Here is a 19,641-nt window from a genome sequence, read left to right on the forward strand (position 1 = left end):
GCCGCCCCGAGTCCCCGTGGGGAGATGATGGCGGGGTATAAATAAAGTTTTATATTATATTATATATAGTTTGATATTTCCATGTGTTTTCAAGTAATTTCTGATTGATGGTGACCTTATCACAGAATTTGCTTGGCAAGGTTTGTTCAGGGGAGGGGGTGCTTTTGCCATCCTATGAGCTGACAGTAGGGACTTCATTACATGGATGAGGTCCAGCATTGTAATTCACCAGCCTCTGTGGCCAATCAGGGTGGCAGCAGGGCAATCCCAGCACCCTGGCCACCAACCGACACTTCCCCATTCCACGTGGGAAAGCATCACCATGCAACTTGAGGTCACCTAAGTCACCTTGTTCCTTATGGAACACAAGGAGGCTTCTGTGTTGGTGGTGGCAGCGTCCCACCATATTGCCACCCAGTTCACCCACGGAGTCCCACCAGAAGTTACCCTACATTGTGTGATGGGCAATGTAGGACAAGACAAAAATAGGACAAGACAAAAATAACATGTATATATATTTTTAATTAGGAGACTCAGCACAGTGAGTTATACTGCTGAACTGATGGATTTGCTGACTGAAAAGTCAGCAGTTCGGATTTGGGGAGCGGGGTGAGCTCTTGCTGTTAGCCCCAGCTTCTGCCAACCTAGCAGTTCAAAAACATGAAAATGTAATGAGATCAATAGGTACCGCTCTGGTGGGATGGCAATGATGCTCCATGCAGTCTATGGAGATAAGCACCACCCCAGAGTCAAACATGACTAGATTTAATATCAGGGGAAAACCTTTACCTTTACTATTTTTTCATTTTGATTTCAAAGTATTTTCTTTTATAAAATATGAAAATAAAAAAGGACATGAAATCAGAAAAAAGCAAAGAATGAAAGAGAGCAAGTCAACAATTCTCAGTACTTAGTGTTTTGCATGCTTCCTGGATCAATTTCAATGTGACAGTGTCATCATATACTGTATAAGTCATAAAGGTGTCTTCAATGCCTGCGTTTGTTCTGTGGAAACAACAAGGATGATATCTGAAGATGAAGAGAAGTGGAAAGTATGATTGACAACCCAAATAAATCAAGGTAATTTAAAATAAGACTGCAACCTGTGATTGATTAAGCATATTTCGGTTGATTAAAAAGTTTTTAGTGTGTGTCAGGAACAACTTGAGAAACTGTAAGTCGCTTCTGTTGCGAAAGAATTGGCCATCTGCACGACATTGCCCAGAGGATGCTCGGATGTTTTACCATCCTGTGGGAGGATTCACTCATGTCCCCACATGGGAAGTTGGAGCTAACAGTCAAGAGCTCACCCTGTTCCCTGGACTTGAACTGTCGACTTTTTGGTCAGCAGTCCTGCCAGACAAGGGTTTAACCCATTGCGCCACTGGGGGCTCACTTATACTCACGGTAATTAAGAAGAGAGTTTTTTTTTAATCCTGACTTTAAAAAAATTAACCAACAGCACTATTGCCCCTTTACTTCTTAAATCAGTGTAGGACATGCTTTTGCAAAGTAAATGTGTACCATATATGTCCAATTTCACTTGCAAATGCTGTTGAGGTACAGATATTTACCTGAGGTTTTCCCATGTTTCTTCACCATATTTCTCTATAAGAAGAGATTTGAGGCAAGTGTTGATAAACCCATACTGGGGAGAGAAAGAGAGAGTATAGTGGAGGAGTGGACAGAAGGCAGATCTAGATCTAGAAGTAGTACTCTGAGTAGTTTGCAGTACATCAGTTGATCTCAGTTTCCTAAAATGGCCCAGCCAATGATCTCTCATAAATGGGGCACAGGGCAATGCTGTTCCCAGCAACTGGTATTAGAGGCATACTCTCACTGGTCCCAGACATAATATACAGTCAGGGCTTGCTTGTAACTAGCTATAAGTAACTAGTTGTTTGTAATTTATTTTTCCCCCAGTAATGATTTGTAGCACTCAGCTATCCCCACCCCACTCCACTTAAGGATAACTAAAATTATTATTTCCACTTTTGGATGCAGACAAATGGATAACCCCATTTTAAAACTATCACTTGTACCATTGTTTGGACCTTGGAAAATAGACTTCTGCAACTTTGATCAGTTAATTTTAACAATAATGTTCCAATAATAATAATAATAATAATAATAATAATAACAACAACAACAACAACAACAACAACAACAACAACAACAACAACTTTATTTTTATACCCCACCCCATCTCCCCAATGGGGACTCAGAGTGGCTTACATGGGGACCAAGCCCAAAAACATACAACAATAAAATGATAAAACAATTATTCCAACAGTAAAACATCAATATCAATAAAACCATCATAGTAGTCAACATATAGCATAAAATATTAAAAACAGGAGAGTAAAACAAGGATCTGGGCCAAAGTGCAAAATATATCAAAATGGGAGAGGTAGTTTCTCAGTAAAGCTCTGTTTTTATCTCTTATGACTAGTAGCTGTCAAAATACGACTTTGTGAATTTATCTAATTCCATCTAAGAGCCATCTAAACCAATGCATTCAATACACTTTTCAACAGCAAACTTTCCAAAGTAATTATGCCTTATATTAAGAAGTAGTTCCTTTGTACACCTGTGGGTTTACTGTTAGCTGACTTTGAGAGGAAGGGAAAAGCCCTTATGCTATGAATAACACTATGAATAACACTTTCCCCACCGTATAGATTTCTACAGTCCCCAATGCAGGACCACAAGAAAAAATGCTTTCTTACCATAATATTGATGCCTTAAACTGGGCACAGCAGACTGTTTCTAAAGCTGAAAGTTGTTCTGAGCTACATAGCTGACCATTAAATATCCTGTGAACAGAGACCAGGATTGTCCACAAGGAATACTGTGCGTTGAATCTCTGCAGAATATAAAATTAGAATGCGCAGGGTTGGGGATAACTGAAATAATTGGTTTTCCTATAGTTTGTAACCAGTGATGGAAATAAAACACTGACCTTCAGCAATACTAGAGTCCCAGGAAAGCACAGAGTCCTGGGAAGATCCCTAATTCTGGGCTACTGGAGTTGTAGAATGTGCTCAAGTCTTAAAGAATTGTAATCAGTTATTTAAGTTAAATATAATATGACTCCTGTACACAGAGGATACATTTCTTCACATACTATTGAAATTAATGACTTCTGTTGGCAGAAGCATACCATAGAATTGTTCCTAGAGAAAATATACTTTGTAAGAGGTGAATAGGTGGAAGCTGGATATTATCCCCGGAGATATGAAGTCATATTGTCTTCAAGTTCTCCTTGCCTCTGATAAGACTAATCATAGTTAGTGATACTTCTCTGCCCATTTTTCTCACTTCTCTTTTCTTCTCCAGGTCTTTTCTTCTGTCTTCTGTGTTCTTCTCCTTCACTCCTCCTGGTGGTGCCTGCTCAGGCAAAAGTCCTATTTCCCTCCCCTTGCTTTGACCCTTTCTAGTTAGGTACAAATATATTATCTTCCCCAGAAAGCGCATGTACTTTCTGAAATCTTAATCAGTCTCAGCCACTTATCCTACGCAAAATTTTGTAGCAATCATAAAATATCCTTGTTGCTATTGTTGTGTGTCATCAAGTCAATTTATGGCAACACTGTTCCATAGTTTCTTGACAACATTTATGTAGAGAAGTTTTGCCATATCCTTCCTCTGAGAATGTAATGTGCTCAAAGTCACCTAGTGGGTTTCTATGGCTGAGTGGGGCGTTGAGTCCTGGTCTGAAGTTCTAGTCCAATCATTACACCAGACTGGCTTCTTTGAAATGCAGTACAGTTCCCAAACCTCACTTGCCTAGTTTCCAACAGACCTCTCAACCTCTGAGGATGCCTGCCATAGATGTGAATGAAATGTCAGGAGAGAATGCTTCTGGAACATGGCCATACAGCCCAGAAAACTCACAGCAACCCAGTGATTCCAGCAATGAAAACCTTCAACAACACAGAGTCCTCATATCAATAGAGATATTGTTTCTGAATTTACCATGGAAACAGGAAATTCTGGATAATAGCAAACCCCATTGAAATGAACATAGAGTCACCTTGTAGGACCTAGACATCCCATCTATAGAAATTTTCTAGGTCTTCCAGGGAGGTTCTGTGATAACTTCCAGTGGGAGCATATCATAGGCCCCTTCTACACTGCCCTATATCCTAGGATCTGATCCCAGATTATCTGGCAGTGGAGACACATATAATCCAGTTCAAAGCAGATAATCTGGGATCAGATCCTGGGATTTATGGCATTGTAGAAGGGGCTATAGAATGTCATCTTGTCATCTTAAGGGTTTCAAAACTTTTTTAACCAAAAGAGAAATACAAAACTTTTGAAATGAGTCTTGCTTAAGTGTGAGAATGGAATAATAATAATAATAATAATAATAATAATAATAATAATAATATACTTTATTTATATTCCACTCTATCCCCCTGAGGGGACTCAGGGCGGATTACAGAACACATATATAGCAAGCATTCAATGCCATTACTGTATACAATTAACAAGGACAGACAATACACAGCAGAGGTAAAGGCATTTCCCATCTTATTTCTGGCATCTTGGAGGCTGTGCTCAACTCTCGCGGGGGGTGGTGGTGATGGTGGCTGTCGCTCCATTTTCCATGCCGAGGAGCTTTGTCATTCTTACACGTCCTCCTGATGGATGTCCTTACAGGCGTCTTTTATTACCTCCCTGCTAAAAGCAGTACCTATTTATTTACTCGCATTCCTTCTTTCGATCTGCTAGGTGGGCAAGGAGCTGGGGCTGATGGTGGGTGCTCACCCCAATCTGGGTTTGAACTGCCAACCTTTCAATTGGCAAGATTTTCTGCAACTAGCGGTTAACCTGCTGTGCTAAGACCGGCTCCTAATATATTAAGCAAATATTTAATCCCTAGATCAGAATCTAATATTTGCTAAACCTCACGATTTGAAATGAAAGATAGGAAATAATGCTATGAAGCTATCGACCATGCAGGGGAACTTCACAATACATCTCAGGACTGTTTGTTTCACACTGTGTTTTTGTTGGTTTCAAACTTTTTTCTTCCCTTGAGAGAGAAACCCTATGGTAGTCGTGAATCTCTCTTACGTAAGTTCCAATTAACAACTACATTATCTGACTTCTTCTGCAAAGTCGGAATCGGGTCTTTATTAAATAGTCTCTTGGGTACTGTGAACATTGGTTTTACAACACACCAAAAGTATTCTCTTTCGTGTATATTTAGTGATAGCGTTTGCTATTTCAACTTGCAGCATCCCCACCTCTTGTACGCCAAAGTGTGGTTCATTCAGTGCAAATACAAAAACTCTTGAAGTATGATCATGAAAAAAAATCAGTATTTTCTTCCTGATTCTTGTAAAAAGATGAGGTTGGAGCACTACAGTGTATTATATTTAATGCCCACCTTGAAGATTGGGTCAGAAATTTCAGTTGGTTCAGAAACTGATGATAAGGTTGCTAAATTGAAATGTGCTTGTGTGAACATACATCACTTGTGTTAAAGGATCTTCACTGTAAGATTACCTGTACACTTTCAAAGATAATTCAACCTGAAAGCCTTAAATAGCTTGAGACCAGGTATTTGGGACCTTTTTGTTCTATTTGAAGAAGGCAAAATATCTGTTTCAGGGGAGCTGCCCTTCACGGCACTATTTGTAGATTTGAGCATAGCTTGGCAGTAGCACGTGACAATATCATCATTATCTGTAATGCATTACTTTGGAAGGTAAAAGGAGCACAATGCTATACATAATAATGTAATAGTAAACTGAGGAAAATTAGCAAATAACAGTTTCTTACTTCCAACCAATCGCCTACTATGATAGATAGTTATCAAAAGCCTATCCTTCTTATCCCTTTCTGGCCTTGATTTGAGAGGGGGAAATACTGTGTGCTTTGAAATTTTGAAACAAATTTACCTAGTCATTCTTTTTTGAACCCTGACTTCTTTCTACATTAATTGGTAGATATGGATAAACTTGAAGATATGTTATATATATATACCTGGTAGCTTCCAGACTCCCAAAATAGGTTCATCACCTTGGAAAAGTCCTTTAAATCTGGGGTTTATCTCAGCCCTGATTTCCCTGACATGGAGGTCAAGTCATTGTTTATGCTTCAGCAAAAGCGATGCATAAATTTGATAAATATAAGAACTGTCAGGAAAAGTTGGTTACAAAAGTCAAACAGGTTTTATTTAAAAGATTCACAAGAAAAATGTCCAGACTTTTTGCACTTTAAAAAAAAGTCCTGGAAGTGTATCCCTGAGGTAGGATTACTCAGGAGGGTAGTACAAAACAACTACCGAAGAAACATTAACATATGTTATAAAGGAAATCACAAATGGCATGGCCATGCAAAGAAGGTGCTGGCTAGCTATCTCTCACAGCATAACAGGAAATGTCCAATCGATGACCATGACACTTGAGCTACTATATTCTGTATATGTAGCAAGGACAATTAGAAATGGATGGGGTTTGGTTTGTGCGCAACTGAGGGGCAGATGACGCCTTTTGTAGCCTACAAAACATTGCCTGGAAGTGTAATATCCCACTATCGAAGTAAAAACCTGTGAGCCACATGCATTCAAGAACTAAAGACTATTGCAAATCTTCTGTACAAATAGACCACAAGTCTGAAGAAAGGGCTGTCACTGCTTAGGCGGCCCTTACATGGAAGGGATTCCACACTCCAGATCAGTGCTGTTCTTTTGGGCACATTTTGGGCTTAAACTTCAAAGTGTTGAATGCTCCCTCCACAGCTTTAGGAAGATACATTGGGTATCTCTGCAATTTCTTTCTGGAGCTGATTGTTCTTCCTTGGCTGCTTCTTTCCGATAGGCTTGTTGTTTTTACCGCTTGGACAGGGTCCTGGGAATGTCTCCGGGGGGCACGAAGAATCCAGTTGGAGTGCAAGCTGTGCTCCCTTGAGCTAGTGACAACTGAAAGGAGAAACCGCCCGTTAGAAACAAGACACTTTTCACCACAAATGTAAACTTAGAACACAGCAGAATCCTTTTGGGAAGTACAGTTATACTGTGCAAGACTTGTTTGCCTTTGTGTGTACCTTCAAGTTGACTGTCACCTTATGGTGACCCACATGGACTTTATCAATTTTCCTAAACAAATGGTGTTCAGAGGTGGTTTTGTCAGTTCCTTCCTCTGAAATATAAATCCCCATGTCCTAAAATCCTGAGTCAAGGAATCTGGGCACAGAATTGTACCTGAGAAGTGGCTAAATCCAGTCTTTCAGTTAACATTGTATACTCTGAAGCCTGGACACTACAAATCTCCATTAGAATGGGCAGAAAAGGCCACAATGACTCTACTGGGAAGTCATAGTCCTTCTACCTCTGTTCTAGAGTACATCTGATATTGGAGAGAATGAAAACTCATTGCGTCACAAAGGCAACATCCTCATTATTATACATTATTATATTATATTATTATATATAGATACATCATGGTATCTACTATATGTTTACAACCTTAATGGCACTTTATCTTGCTCCTCACTCTACATGCTATAGCACTTTAAGTGAAATTGTTCCCTTGTTCCTTCTTTACTCATTTTGATTCTATTCTTGGACCTGGTGAAATGATGTATTAGTCACCCTCTGCTGTGCAGAACAATTTGATGTTCCAGTTTTTAAAGTAACTATTATGTTGTTTTTTATCTTGTATTGCATTGTTTTTAAATCTCATTGTTTTAGTGGATCGTGTGTATTGTATGCTATGTTGTTGTCATATTCTTGTTGTAAGCCGCCCCGAGTCCCTCCGGGGAGATGGTGGCGGGGTATAAGTAAAATTGTTATTATTATTATTATTATTATTATTATTATTATTATTATTATTATCAGAAATCATCTGGAAGAGGATGATTAATAAGTGCCAGTATCCCATGAAGGAAGGTAAGGTTTTAAAATATCTCTTTGTGTAATAGAAAATCAATTGCATCGGCATGCATATGGTTATTTGCTCTGTAATTGAGAAGATCTCCCTATTTTGACCCTGGTGGGACCAGATGATTTCCCCACTGATAGGATACAATGGTGAATAGCCGTATAAATCAGCCACTCTCTGGGAGACGTCACATGTGTACTTACCATCAAAATCAACATCTGCATGTGGATGATCTCTCACAATTATTTTTCTATGCCTTTCTGCATCCAGCTCTGCAATAATTGCATCAAAATAAGCAATTGCTTCAGCTACCTCTGAGCTGAACTGGGAAACTTTTTTTGCTGTTGAGACCTGTTGAACAAAATTTAAAGGTAAATGAGCTAGAATAAGTAGATGTTGTGACTGGAGAGAATATTCCATTATTTAGGTTTCCTAACCCAAACTTAAATGAGTCTGGCTCAACCACTGAATTCTAAATTAACACTTATATACATTCAGCTGATTTAGTGAACTATCTGTAGCTAGGATTTTTAATTGGATCTATTTTAGCATGGGAATTACGTGGCTTTCCAGGATGTGTAGGATTGCAACTACCAGCATTCTCATCCTTGGCTGTATGGACAGCATTGCTGTAAGGGTGGGCCAATGAAATATGGAGGGCCATCTGTTTCCCATTCTTAAATAGGGCTACAGATATAAAAAAGGGCCTTGTGATGGACCACAATATTTGAAAGAGGATTGGTAATGTGCTTTGACACAACTATCTGGCTAAACCAGTGGTTTTCAACTTGTGGGTCCCCAGGTGTTTTGGCCTACAACTCCCAGAAATCTCCAGCCAGTTTACCAGCTGTTAGGATTTCTGGGAGTTGAAGGCCAAAACATCTGGGGACCCACAGGTTGGGAACCACTAGGCCAAACCATTCTTTGGTCATTTGCTGCAGTTTTATTTTTAAATTTATCTGGATTTCCAAATTGGCTGTTTTCCATTGTATTCAATCATATGTGTGAGGTTTACATGTTTTATTATCTTCTTATTGTTTTAGACTTTCTAATAAAACCCCCTCAAGGAACTGATTTGCACCAAGGGCAGATTCAAAATTCAAAAGCAAACAAATGTAAGGAATACAATTTTTCATATGCATGCAATGACCAAGAGGGGGAAATGAAGTAGTGGATGCTGGTGGAATGGGGCTTTGATGCATCCGCGTGGTCTAGTTTCACATTGAAAATGTCCAATCATAAGAGTGAACAAGAAAGAGAGAGAGAGAGAGGAACACATCCAATATTCCCCAAGGCATTAAAAAGCAAACATACTATTTTCTCCCTCTACTGAGTTAAATGCAAACTACTACTATAATACTGGGTTACTACTATAACCACTAGGTACTACAAAGCACTTTAACAACATTACTACATAATACATTCCAGCAGGAGCCTACTTTGACAACTCCATTTGCTAAGAGGCAGCTGCTGAGTTCAATGAGTCCATTACACTGCTGATCAAAAAGAAACAGCTTTAGCTAAGGATAGAGTGTCTCATCTGAATGAATGACTAGAGGAGGTAATGGGCTGGATGAAGAAAAGCAAATTGAAACTGAATCCAGACAAAACAAATGTGCTAGTCATAACAGGTCCTAATCTGGGGATGGAGGTGTGTCAACCAGTCCTGGATGGGGTTACACTCCCCCCTGAAAGACTGTGTCCGCAGCTTGGGGGTACTTCTGGATCCATCCCTCCAAATCTCCGCCCAGGTAGATGTGATGGTCAAGAGTACTTACTATCAGCTTCGTCTGATCCACCAGCTGCATCCCTTCCCATATTTGGGGGACCTAAAGATGATAGTGCACTTACTTGTAACCTCAAGGCTGGAGTTCTGCAAAGCGCTTTACAATGGGCTGCCTTTGTTCCAAGTTAACGAACTCCAGTTAGTTCAGAATACAGCAGCCAGATTGGAAACAGAAACATCCAGTACTGAGCATATTACACACATACTAAAGTCACTCCATGGACTGCCAATTAGTTCCCAGGCAGAGAACAAAGTGTTGGTTTTGATCTTTAAAGTCCTACATGGTTTGGGTCCAGGCCAGCTATGGGATTGCCTTTTCCCGTACAATCTACCCCTTTGGACATTCAGGTCCTCTGGGAATCGGTTACCCCAACCAGCCAGAATACGACTGGCTATCATCATGCAGAGGACCTTTTCATCATCTGCCCCAATATAGTGGAACGGCCTGCCAGAAGAGATCCTACAGCTAAATGAGCAGTGGGAATTTAAGAGACAATTGAAGGCCTATCTCTTTTGACAAGCCAACGCACTGCCTCATCAGACTAGCATTTTAAAGCTGACACCCCCGCGGTCTTGGCCTCTTCTGTCTCTGGGAAATGAAGGGCAGGGCCTTTGCAATTCTCAGCTGGAGAGGTCCTCCCCTTCCCAAACTACATTTCCCAGAGTTCTGCAAGAGGCAGACCGCACTAAGAATTCAGGGTTACCTGCTTTAAAATGCTAGTTTGATGAACAATTTTTAACTAGGAATTTCAAATTCATGTCCTGTATTTACTGCATTTTAATTTTTGTTCTATGTCTTTTAATCTATGCATAAACTACACAGCCACTTTGAGTCTCCTTGTGGAGAGAAAAAGCGGGGTATAAATAAACATAATAATAATAATAATGCATATAAATATGTTTTAATATATGTGTTTTATGTAAGGGTTTTTAATGTGTTTTTAACTGTTCTGCCTCACCTCAAGCCTTGAGGAGAGGTGGGTAAGAAATAATAATAATAACAGCAACAATAATAATCTGCCTAACCTTCCAACTGTCTGCATGCAATCTCCAACATGGCAGGCCGAAAAAAGGTCCCCTGTCACAAATCCCACTTGTTGGAAATTGCTCGCACTGGGAGTGGATGAGAACATCAGGCAGCTGCTTTTCTGATAGACAGAGGAATAGATCCGTATAGATTGAAGCAGCTGCTTGCTAACAGGTGGAATTTAGGGGACTTTTGCGATCCCTGTGTAGTCCTTAAACTATGAGCTGAGTAGGAATCATGAATACTGTGTCCAGTTCTGGGCACCACAATTCAAGGGAGATGTTGACAAGCTGGAATGTGTCCAGAGAAGGGTGACTAAAATGATCAAGGGTCTGGAGAACAAGCTCTATGAGGAGCGGCTTAAAGAGCTGAGCATGTTTCGCCTGCAGAAGAGAAGGCTGAGTGGAGACATGGCGAGGGCCATTTATAAATATATGAAGGGAAGCCATAGGGAGGAGGGAGCAAGCTTGTTTTTTTTGCTGCTCTGGAGACTAGGATGCAGAACAACAGCTTCAAACTACAGGAAAGGAGATTCCACCTGAATATGAGGAAGAACTTCCTAACTGTGAAAGCTGTTCAGCAGTGGAACTCTCTGCCCCGGAGTGTTGAATGCGATTTCCTGCTTCTTTGAATGCGATTTCCTGCTTCTTGGCAGGGGGTTGGACTAGATGGCCCATGAGGTCTCTTCCAACTCTACTATTATATTATTCTATGTGGTGGAGGCGCCTTCTTTGGAGAGTTTTAAATAGAGGCTGAATGGCCATTTGTCAGGGGTGCTTTGAATGTGATTTTCCTGCTTCTTGGCAGGGTGTTGGACTGGATAGCTCATAAGATCTCTTTCAACTCCATGATTCTATGATTCTATATGTAGCAATTGTTAGTTTGTAGCTGTGCTTTTTTTAAGCAGTTAGCAAACAGGATTCCAATTCTTGCATTTTAAACTCAGCTTCAGCAAAGTAAGTTGGGGATAAAGGAAGAAAGTAGAAAGTAGATAAAAAAAATGGGATGCCAAAATTATTCAGGATGGTCTCTGCCTAACTGAGATAATTGGAAAAAGGAACAAGTACAGACTTAATAAGATTCATGATTTAATTAGGCTGTATGAATCCACCTACTCCCAAAATTAGATGGATCAGAAACTGCAAGCTTATAGGCTTACAAATGTAAATGAAGCCCATTCACAATTTCAGTATCCAAAAAAACTAAGCTGAAGGATTATTAATATTGTCGTTGTGCATACAACTAAATGCAATGTAGGTTCAGGAGGGGAAAGTGTTTTTAGTATCCTGGACTAAATGTGATATTGGAATCTCAGAGGCTAAATTCCTTTCTCCAGTGCACAATTTCTCTAGAAAATTTACCTGGGCAGCAGCCCTGAAAAAGTGGGATAAATAAGGTGGGTTTTTAAAATCATGTCAGAAGCGACTTGAGAACATACTGCAAGTCGCTTATGATGTGAGAGAATTGGCCATCTACAGAAACATTACCCAGGGGATACCCAGATGTGTTACCATCCTGTTGGGAAGCTTTCCTAGTGTCCCCGCAAGCTAGATCTTACAGATGAGAGCTGTGGATTTGAACTGGTGTCCTTCAGGTCAGTAACCCAGCTTTCAGGTCAGCAGTCCAGCCGGCACAAGGGTTTAACCGATTATGCCACTGTGGCTTAATAAGGCGGTATCCTCTAACATGTCTGAAATTTGTATTAGGTTTGTTTTTACGGGAAAAAGAGGTTTTTCTCTTTACCTGCAATGCAGGGTGATCAGTTCACATAAGCTCTGAGGCTTTCCTAATTTTTTTTCTCTTTGTATCAATAAGTCATGGGGAGAGGGCTAAGAGATCTGGGATCCAATAGATCCAGATAGAGGGAGAGTCCAAAACATATATATTTGCAGGAAAATAATAGATTTATCCAAAAGAAAAAGAAAAAAGAACAATCAAAGAACTTGTCAAAAAAACCAACAGTTTGTCATTCCCAAATTATGTTTAGCCATTGGCTGAAAGAGACATGGGTTCAGTTTCTTGGCATGAGATCCATTGAGTCATTTGCCTGAGCTGCTGGGGATATTTCACTTGCCAACCACTTAGAAGTTTTTTAAAAAAATAAACAAACTTTCTATCCCTTTTGATTTCTGGGAAAGAGTGAACAAAAGATAAGAGGCAAACCTATCACAAGAATTGTCAGCTAGTGTCAAGCTAGCAATGTGAGTCTATGTTGGCACTGACAGCCAGAGTTTTGTAGAATGGTGAATTGTGACTGGGAAAATTGAGGTTTAAGTCCCCATTTATGCCATAGGTAACTTTGGGCATCGCTCTCATCCTCTTTTCCCTGACAAGATTGTTGTAAACATAAAGTAGGGAGAGCCACAAATCCTGCTTTGAGCTCATTTATAGCAAAGCAAGGTATAAAGGAAATGAGCAAACAAATACACAGTAATGTAACAAGGGTCTAATGGAGGAAAATAACATTACCATGAACAAACAAAAACATAGCACTAAATGTATTGTCGAAGGCTTTCATGGCTGGAATCACTGGGTTGCTGTGAGTTTTCCTGGTTGTATGGCCATGTTCCAGTAGCATTCTCTGCTGAAATTTCACCCACATCTATGGCAGTCATCCTGAGGGGTTATAAGGTCTGTTGAAAACTAGGCTCGTGGGGCTTATGAAAGGTCCAGGTTGGGAGAAAGAACTCTTCTCTGTTTGAAGCAAGTGTGAATGTTGCAATTGGACACCTTGATTAGCATTGAATGGCCTTGCAGGTGTGGACAAGTCTACAAGTCTACCACCAAAAGCATTGCCCAAACACAAATCAAGGAACATGAATGGCACTGCAGACTACTTTGACCAGAGAAGCCAGCCATAGCAGAGCACTTGATGAACCAACCTGGACACAGAATATTATTTGAGAACACAGAAATGCTGGACCACCCTAACAAAGAAGCCATTGAAATTCACAAGCATGTGGATAATTTCAACAGAAAGGAGGAAACCATGAAAATAAACAAAATCTGGCTACAGTATTTTAAAAATTCTGAAATCAGGACAGTAAATAAAGAACAACAGAGGCAGGAAGCAGCCAGGATTTCAAGCTGCAAGGCTATTCAATGCTAATCAAGGTGGCCAAGTGCAACATTCACACTTGTCTCAAGCAGACAAGAGTTCTTTCTCCCACCCTGGACATTCCACAGATATATAAACCCCACTTGCCTAGTTTCCAACAGACCTCACAACCTCTGAGGATGCCTGCCATAGATGTAGGCAGAACGTCAGGAGAGAATGCTTCTGGAACATGGACATACAGCCTGGAAAACTTACAGCAACCCATAGCACTAAAGCTTTATTGATGGTCACAGAGCAAATTAAACTCCTCTAAATTAATGTTACGTAATGGTAGGATGCAATCTTCCTTACCTTGGACAATTGTGCATGAGGAGATGGGGCTGGTGACATTTTTTTGTTCTTGGATGATTTCATGGATGAAGTAGATCCTCTGTCCATAAACTTCAGGTCTTTGATGCTCTCGAGGTATTTTTTCCTCAAGGCTAACAGATCTTGTAGGTACTGCAAGCAGTCTTGGGTCTTGGAGTACATCCATGCCCTTTCTTCCTCCTTCATTTGTCCACAGGTAGCCGAATCAATGCTGGTGGTACTCTTGCTTTTTTTGAGTGGCTCACTGAAGTTGTGCTCCTCACCTCCGATCACGAACATTGAAGTGCTACGGATCAGCCGGACTGGAGAGCCGTTGTAAGTAGGGATCTCATCTGAAAAGCTCCTCCTCCGAGAGATGGGATGAAATATGGCATGTATCTTTCTGAACATAGTGCTCTTCATACTTCACCTAATCCTTCCATCTTTCGCCTTCATTTAGAGCTCCTTTTGAGTGCATGAAACTTATACAAACTTTTGTTGGTTCCGTTGTCTTCTGCTAAGTCTGCACACCTAGTTCAGACCATTTTCCAAGGAAAAAATTATATAAATTTCCTCCTACATTTCTTTCCACTAAATTTGAAGTTCACTTTATGGTTGCATATGGAGTCCTTTTCCTTACGCTGACCATGGTACTGAACAGCTTTTACAAGTAAACAATGACATTGAAAAAAACCATTTTGTTGTGCGGCAGCAAGAGAAGGCTGAGTATTAAATAAGGCTAAATTAAAAGATGCCAAACAAACCAGGACCCCTCGGATTTCTTCTGCTCACATCTATCTACAGTTGATCAGCACATTGTGGACCCATGCAGCAGTTCAACTGCTGTTCAAAGGGGTTTTGTTTTCTCTCCTATGGCAACCGAGAGGCGGCCACAGCTATCTGATAACATGCCATTGTTAGGAAAAAGGTGGAGTAGAATATCCAGATCCATTACAGTCACGACAAAAGCCTGAGCACGGAAGACTAGGCATCAAATAAAATGGCACTTCAAAACACACTTGTCTAATAAACAATGACGGTTTAGGTTTTTTTATTTATTTGTTAACACGTCCAGCTTCCCAAGGTCTCAATGCTGGCACTGAGGCTCCATCAGGACTGGAAATTTGTCTGATAGGTTTGTTATACCTCAATCAACTACAAGACACCATTTTTATCCGATTTTCTAAAAAGGAGACCTCAGTAGTCTTTTACAGGGTGGCCGAAAAGTCATGCTACCATTTAAAAACTGAATGGCCATTGAGCCAGGAGCAATATGTGCAAGTCGACCAAAGTAATTATGTATTATCATCGTTTTTCCTTTGCTGGACCTTTAAAGCAGGCTAAAAGTAGTGTTCAGTTTCTTTGCCATGTCCAAGTGGTTGAATGTGCCTGGGCTGCTTCAAAACTATTATGAGGTAAGAGATGGAAAGGTCTGCAGAGGAACGTAGACATACCTGAAGATATATGCCGGGTGCCTAATTTAAAACCACAACACCCAAGGTTTAAACTACTACGGTCTTTTTCAAACTAATGCAAAAAGGAACTAATGAAATGGTTTCACAGCTAAATATTTCATGGCATATAAGATTACTGGCTTTGAAAAAAAAAGCTCTTGTATCTTGTTCATTCATATGGAGGTTTGAACCCAACATGGGTTAAAGCAATACATATTATTCTTATATTGCTATGAGATATGATTTTCTTTTCCAGCTTTTCTATTTGTAGAGATGACTATCTCTAGAAACAAAATAGCTCAGGCTGGTAGGAATGATCAGATAATTAAAAAAGAAAGAAAGATACAACATTTTCTGCCCTAAATACCATAAAGACAGCAGATCCTCTTTGATCCTGGAAGCTAAGCAGGGACAGCCCTTGGATGGGAGACCACCACAGGAGGCCTGGTGCAGTAGGCTCTGCTTCAGACAAAACTACCTCTGAGTATTTCCTGCCTAAGGAAGCCTTATGAAATGTATAGGTGTGCTAGAAATTGACATGAGAATTGAAGGTGCACAACTTCAACATTATGATGGCATGCTCATATAATGTAGGGCTTTGTTCAAATGTCAGGATAAATCTACATTGTTTCTAATCTCTTCTGAATTAATTTCCTATAGCAGTAAAATATGCAAAGTGCATTTCCATAATCCAGGGGTGTCAAACTCATTTTCATTGAGAGTCACATTAGCCTTATGATTGACTTCAAAGGGCCATTGAAGCCATGGATGGAGAATCTGTGGATTCAGAGGGCCAACTATATATATATTCTGACTATGTTGGGTGCTCTTTAGTTTTTACCCAGTTTGGGTATTATGGAACAACAACTCCCATCACTTTTGATTACACTATGTAACATGATTTTTGTTCTTGCGTTATAAATGTCATTTTCTAATTGATTCTATCATAAAAATATGGAAAAAGTATATTAAATTGCAAAAACTGTTGTACTTTTTGCTATAGTTTTTTGATGAATATGTCAACCTAGTTTGTGGCAGCTACAAAAATAAAGTTTCTGGAGTATAACAACTCCAATTCCTGTCTGGAATTCCTGTTTTCTTTATTTACTGTCCTAATTTTAGAGTTTTTTTTAATACTGGTAGTCATATGGTTTCATGGTTTCCTATATATATTGGCTGGAGTCACACTGTTCTGACTTATATACACCCTCAACTTAAGAACAAACCTACAGAACCCATTTTGTTCCTAACTTCGGGACGGCCTGTAACTCTAAGTTTTAGTCTGAACTGGAAGTGTGCGAGGTGCTGAATCACATTCTCCAAATATAGTTTGTGGTATGTTGGCATGTGCAGGGTGGAGAAAGAACCTCTGCAGGAGTCTACTGTAGACCACGCAGCTGTGGCAAGTCTACACGAGGACCCCCAAACGCAGCAGCATTGCCCAGTCACGAATCAAGGAACAGGAAAGGCGCTGCAGACTCACTCAGCCAGAGAAGTCAGCCATAGCAGAGCACTTGAGGAACCAACCTGGACACAGCATATGATTTGAGAACACAGACATGCTGGACCACTCACCATGTCAAGCTACACAGAGAAGCCATTGAAATCCACAAGCATGTGGACAATTTCAACAGAAGGAGCCGTGTTGGCAGGACTGATGACTTGTTGGTTGGATTGCTGACTTGAAGGCTGCCGGTTTGAATCCAACCTGGGAAGAACGTGAATGAGCTCCCTCTCTTACAGGCAAGGGCAAGCTTTTTTGCCTTGGAGCCACATTGTAGACCCAGCTGGAAGGGCTGGGCCAGGAGGGAGGGAGGCCTGGCACATACTGGGTGGGGAGGGCCTGGGAAAGGAAGGGGCCAGGACAGGTAGGGCAGGGCCTGGGTCATCCTCAGGTTGTCCTCCCAGCATGAGGACAACTGCTGCTCATTCCATCCTTATGCTGGGAGGAAGGGGGGACATGCTGCGACTGCCCCGATCCTCCTTCCCATTCCCCCCCCCCCCCATCCTTGGGCTGTCATCTTGGCATTATTTGCCCATGCCTGCTCTATCAGCTCCAGCTCCCTGTAGGCACATGAGAGAAGCCTCCCACAAGGATGGTAAAAGCATCAAAACATCCGGGCATCCCCTGGGCAATGTCCTTACAGACGGCCAATTCTCTCACACCAGAAGCAACTTGCAGTTTCTCAAGTCGCTCCTGACATGAAAAAAAAATCAACAGAAAGAAGGAAGCAATGAAAATGAACAAAAACTGGCTACCGGTATTTTAAAAAAATCCTAAAATCAGGACAGTAAATAAATAACAACACTCTGACAACTGGGGAATGCCAGACATGAAACAACCAGGGCTAGCTAACAAAGGATTCCTCCAGGCAGAAAGCAGACAGACCTTGAAGCTGCAAGGCTATTCAATGCTAATCAAGGTGGACAATGGAAACAATCACACTTGCCTCAAACAGACTAGAGTTCTTTCTCCCACCCTGGACTTTCCACAGACTTCCCACTTGATTAGCTGCCAACAGACCTCACAATCTCTGTGCGAAACGTCAGGAGAGAATGCTTCTGGAACATGGCCATACAGCCCGGAAAACTCAGAGCAACCCAGTGATTCTGGCCATGAAAGCCTTCGACAACACAAGGAGAGGGTTAGTTTGATACAGCCTTCTCCCGTGGTGCCATAGCCTGGAGCCAGGGCAGTGAACGTGGAGCGCAACTGCCTTCCTCCCGCAGGGCAGAGGAGCCCTCCAAGGCACAGCGCAACAAGTGCGGCCCTGGCTGAGCCCGGAATGAAAACCCGTCGCCGGGCTTATGGCAAAAGCCGGGCAAAGCTCCGGGGAGGGAGGGAGGCAGGGAGGGAGGCGGAGGGAAGACGCCCCGCCCCGCACTCCCTCCCTCTCTCCCTCCCTCCCTCCCTCCCTCCTTCTCCTTCTCTTCCTCCTCCTCCTCTGTTCCTTCCTTCCTCCCTTCCTTCCTTCTTTCTCGCCGCGCCATGCACCGCCCCGGGAGCCGCCGGAGCCACGAACAGTGCGGCGCCGACTCCGGAGCCGAGACCGGAGGGTGAGTCTCTCTCTCTCTCTCTCTCTCTCTCTGGGGCTTGTTTCTGGGGCGGAGAGAGGAGGGTTCCTAGCTCTGGTCCCACTCCCAGGGCTCTTCGGTGATGACTTTTGAGATAACTCTTGTCATTTGTCTTCCTTGCCTTCCTTTTTTATTTTCTAAGTTCTTTTTATTCTTCCTTTCCTTCTTTGGAGGCTTTGGAACAGAGGCTGGGTGGCCATCTGTCGGGGGTGCTTTGATTGTGCTTTTCCTGTATGGCAGGGGGTCGGGCTAGATGGCCCCTATGGTCTCTTCCAGCTCTATGATTCTATGAGTCTCCACCACACTCCGGGGCAGAGAGTTCCACTGCTGAACAGCTCTCACAGTGAGGAAGTTCTTCCTGATGTTCAGGTGGAATCTCCTTTCCGGAAGTTTGAAAGGGCAGGAGAAAACAAGCCTGCTCCCTCCTCCCTATGACTTCCCCTCACATCTTGATACATGGCCCTCATCATGTCTCCTCTGAGCCTTCTCTTCTGCAGGCTAAACATGCCCAGCTCTTTAAGCCGCTCCTCATAGGACTTGTTCTCCAGACCTTTGATCATTTTAGTCGCCGTCCTCTGGACACATTTCAGCTTGTCAACATCTCCTTTAAATTGCGGTGCCCAGATTTGTTCATAGCGTGATTCCAGGTGTGGTCTGACCAAGGCAGAATAGAGGTGTAGCTTGACTTTCCCTGGATCTTAGACAGTGCATGCAGGGCAAAATCCCATTGGTTTTTTTAGCTGCTGCATGATATAGTTGGCTCATGTTCACCTTCCTGTCCACGAGGACTCCGAGATCTTTTTCACAGGTACTGCTGTCAAGCCAGGCATCATCCCCCATTCTGTATCTTTGCATTTCATTTTTTCTGCCAAAGTGAGGTATCTTGCATTTGTCCCTGTTGAAGTTCATTTTGTTAGTTTCAACCCATCTCTCTAGTCTGTTAAGATCATTTTGGATTCTACGCCTGTCTTCTAGAATACTTTTCTTTTTTCTTT

At 41.6% G+C, this 19,641-nt stretch overlaps 2 protein-coding genes across 2 annotated transcripts in view; one reads left to right on the forward strand and one right to left on the reverse strand.

Annotated features, from left to right (window-relative positions):
- Positions 1-6,667: 6,667 nt before the first annotated feature.
- Positions 6,668-14,611, reverse strand: c1h13orf42 (chromosome 1 C13orf42 homolog). The gene is made up of 3 exons (XM_008117194.3): positions 14,121-14,611; positions 8,102-8,249; positions 6,668-6,937 (listed from the first exon to the last, which is right to left on the reverse strand). The coding sequence occupies exons 1-3, from the start codon at positions 14,538-14,540 to the stop codon at positions 6,693-6,695; spliced, it is 813 nt and encodes a 270-aa protein (XP_008115401.2). The 5' UTR covers positions 14,541-14,611; the 3' UTR covers positions 6,668-6,692.
- A 3,883-nt stretch (positions 14,612-18,494) lies between these two features.
- The window catches only part of fam124a (family with sequence similarity 124 member A), a 29,859-nt gene continuing 28,712 nt past the window's right edge, over positions 18,495-19,641 (forward strand). Inside the window, exon 1 of the mRNA XM_062984509.1 lies at positions 18,495-18,628. Coding sequence (XP_062840579.1) covers positions 18,561-18,628 — 68 coding nt within the window. The 5' untranslated portion in view covers positions 18,495-18,560. The remainder of the gene's footprint in view (positions 18,629-19,641) is intronic.

Source organism: Anolis carolinensis, chromosome 1 (genome assembly GCF_035594765.1).
Source record: "Anolis carolinensis isolate JA03-04 chromosome 1, rAnoCar3.1.pri, whole genome shotgun sequence".
NCBI lineage: Eukaryota > Metazoa > Chordata > Lepidosauria > Squamata > Dactyloidae > Anolis > Anolis carolinensis.

Coding starts and splice junctions, on each gene's coding strand:
- c1h13orf42 (XM_008117194.3), bottom strand. CDS start 14,540: ATGAAGAGCACTATGTTCAGAAAGATACATGCCATATTTCATCCCATC. Junction 8,250..14,120: donor CTCATGCACAATTGTCCAAG/GTAAGGAAGATT, acceptor TTTGTTCAACAG/GTCTCAACAGCAAAAAAAGT. Junction 6,938..8,101: donor TGCAGATGTTGATTTTGATG/GTAAGTACACAT, acceptor TTCTCCTTTCAG/TTGTCACTAGCTCAAGGGAG.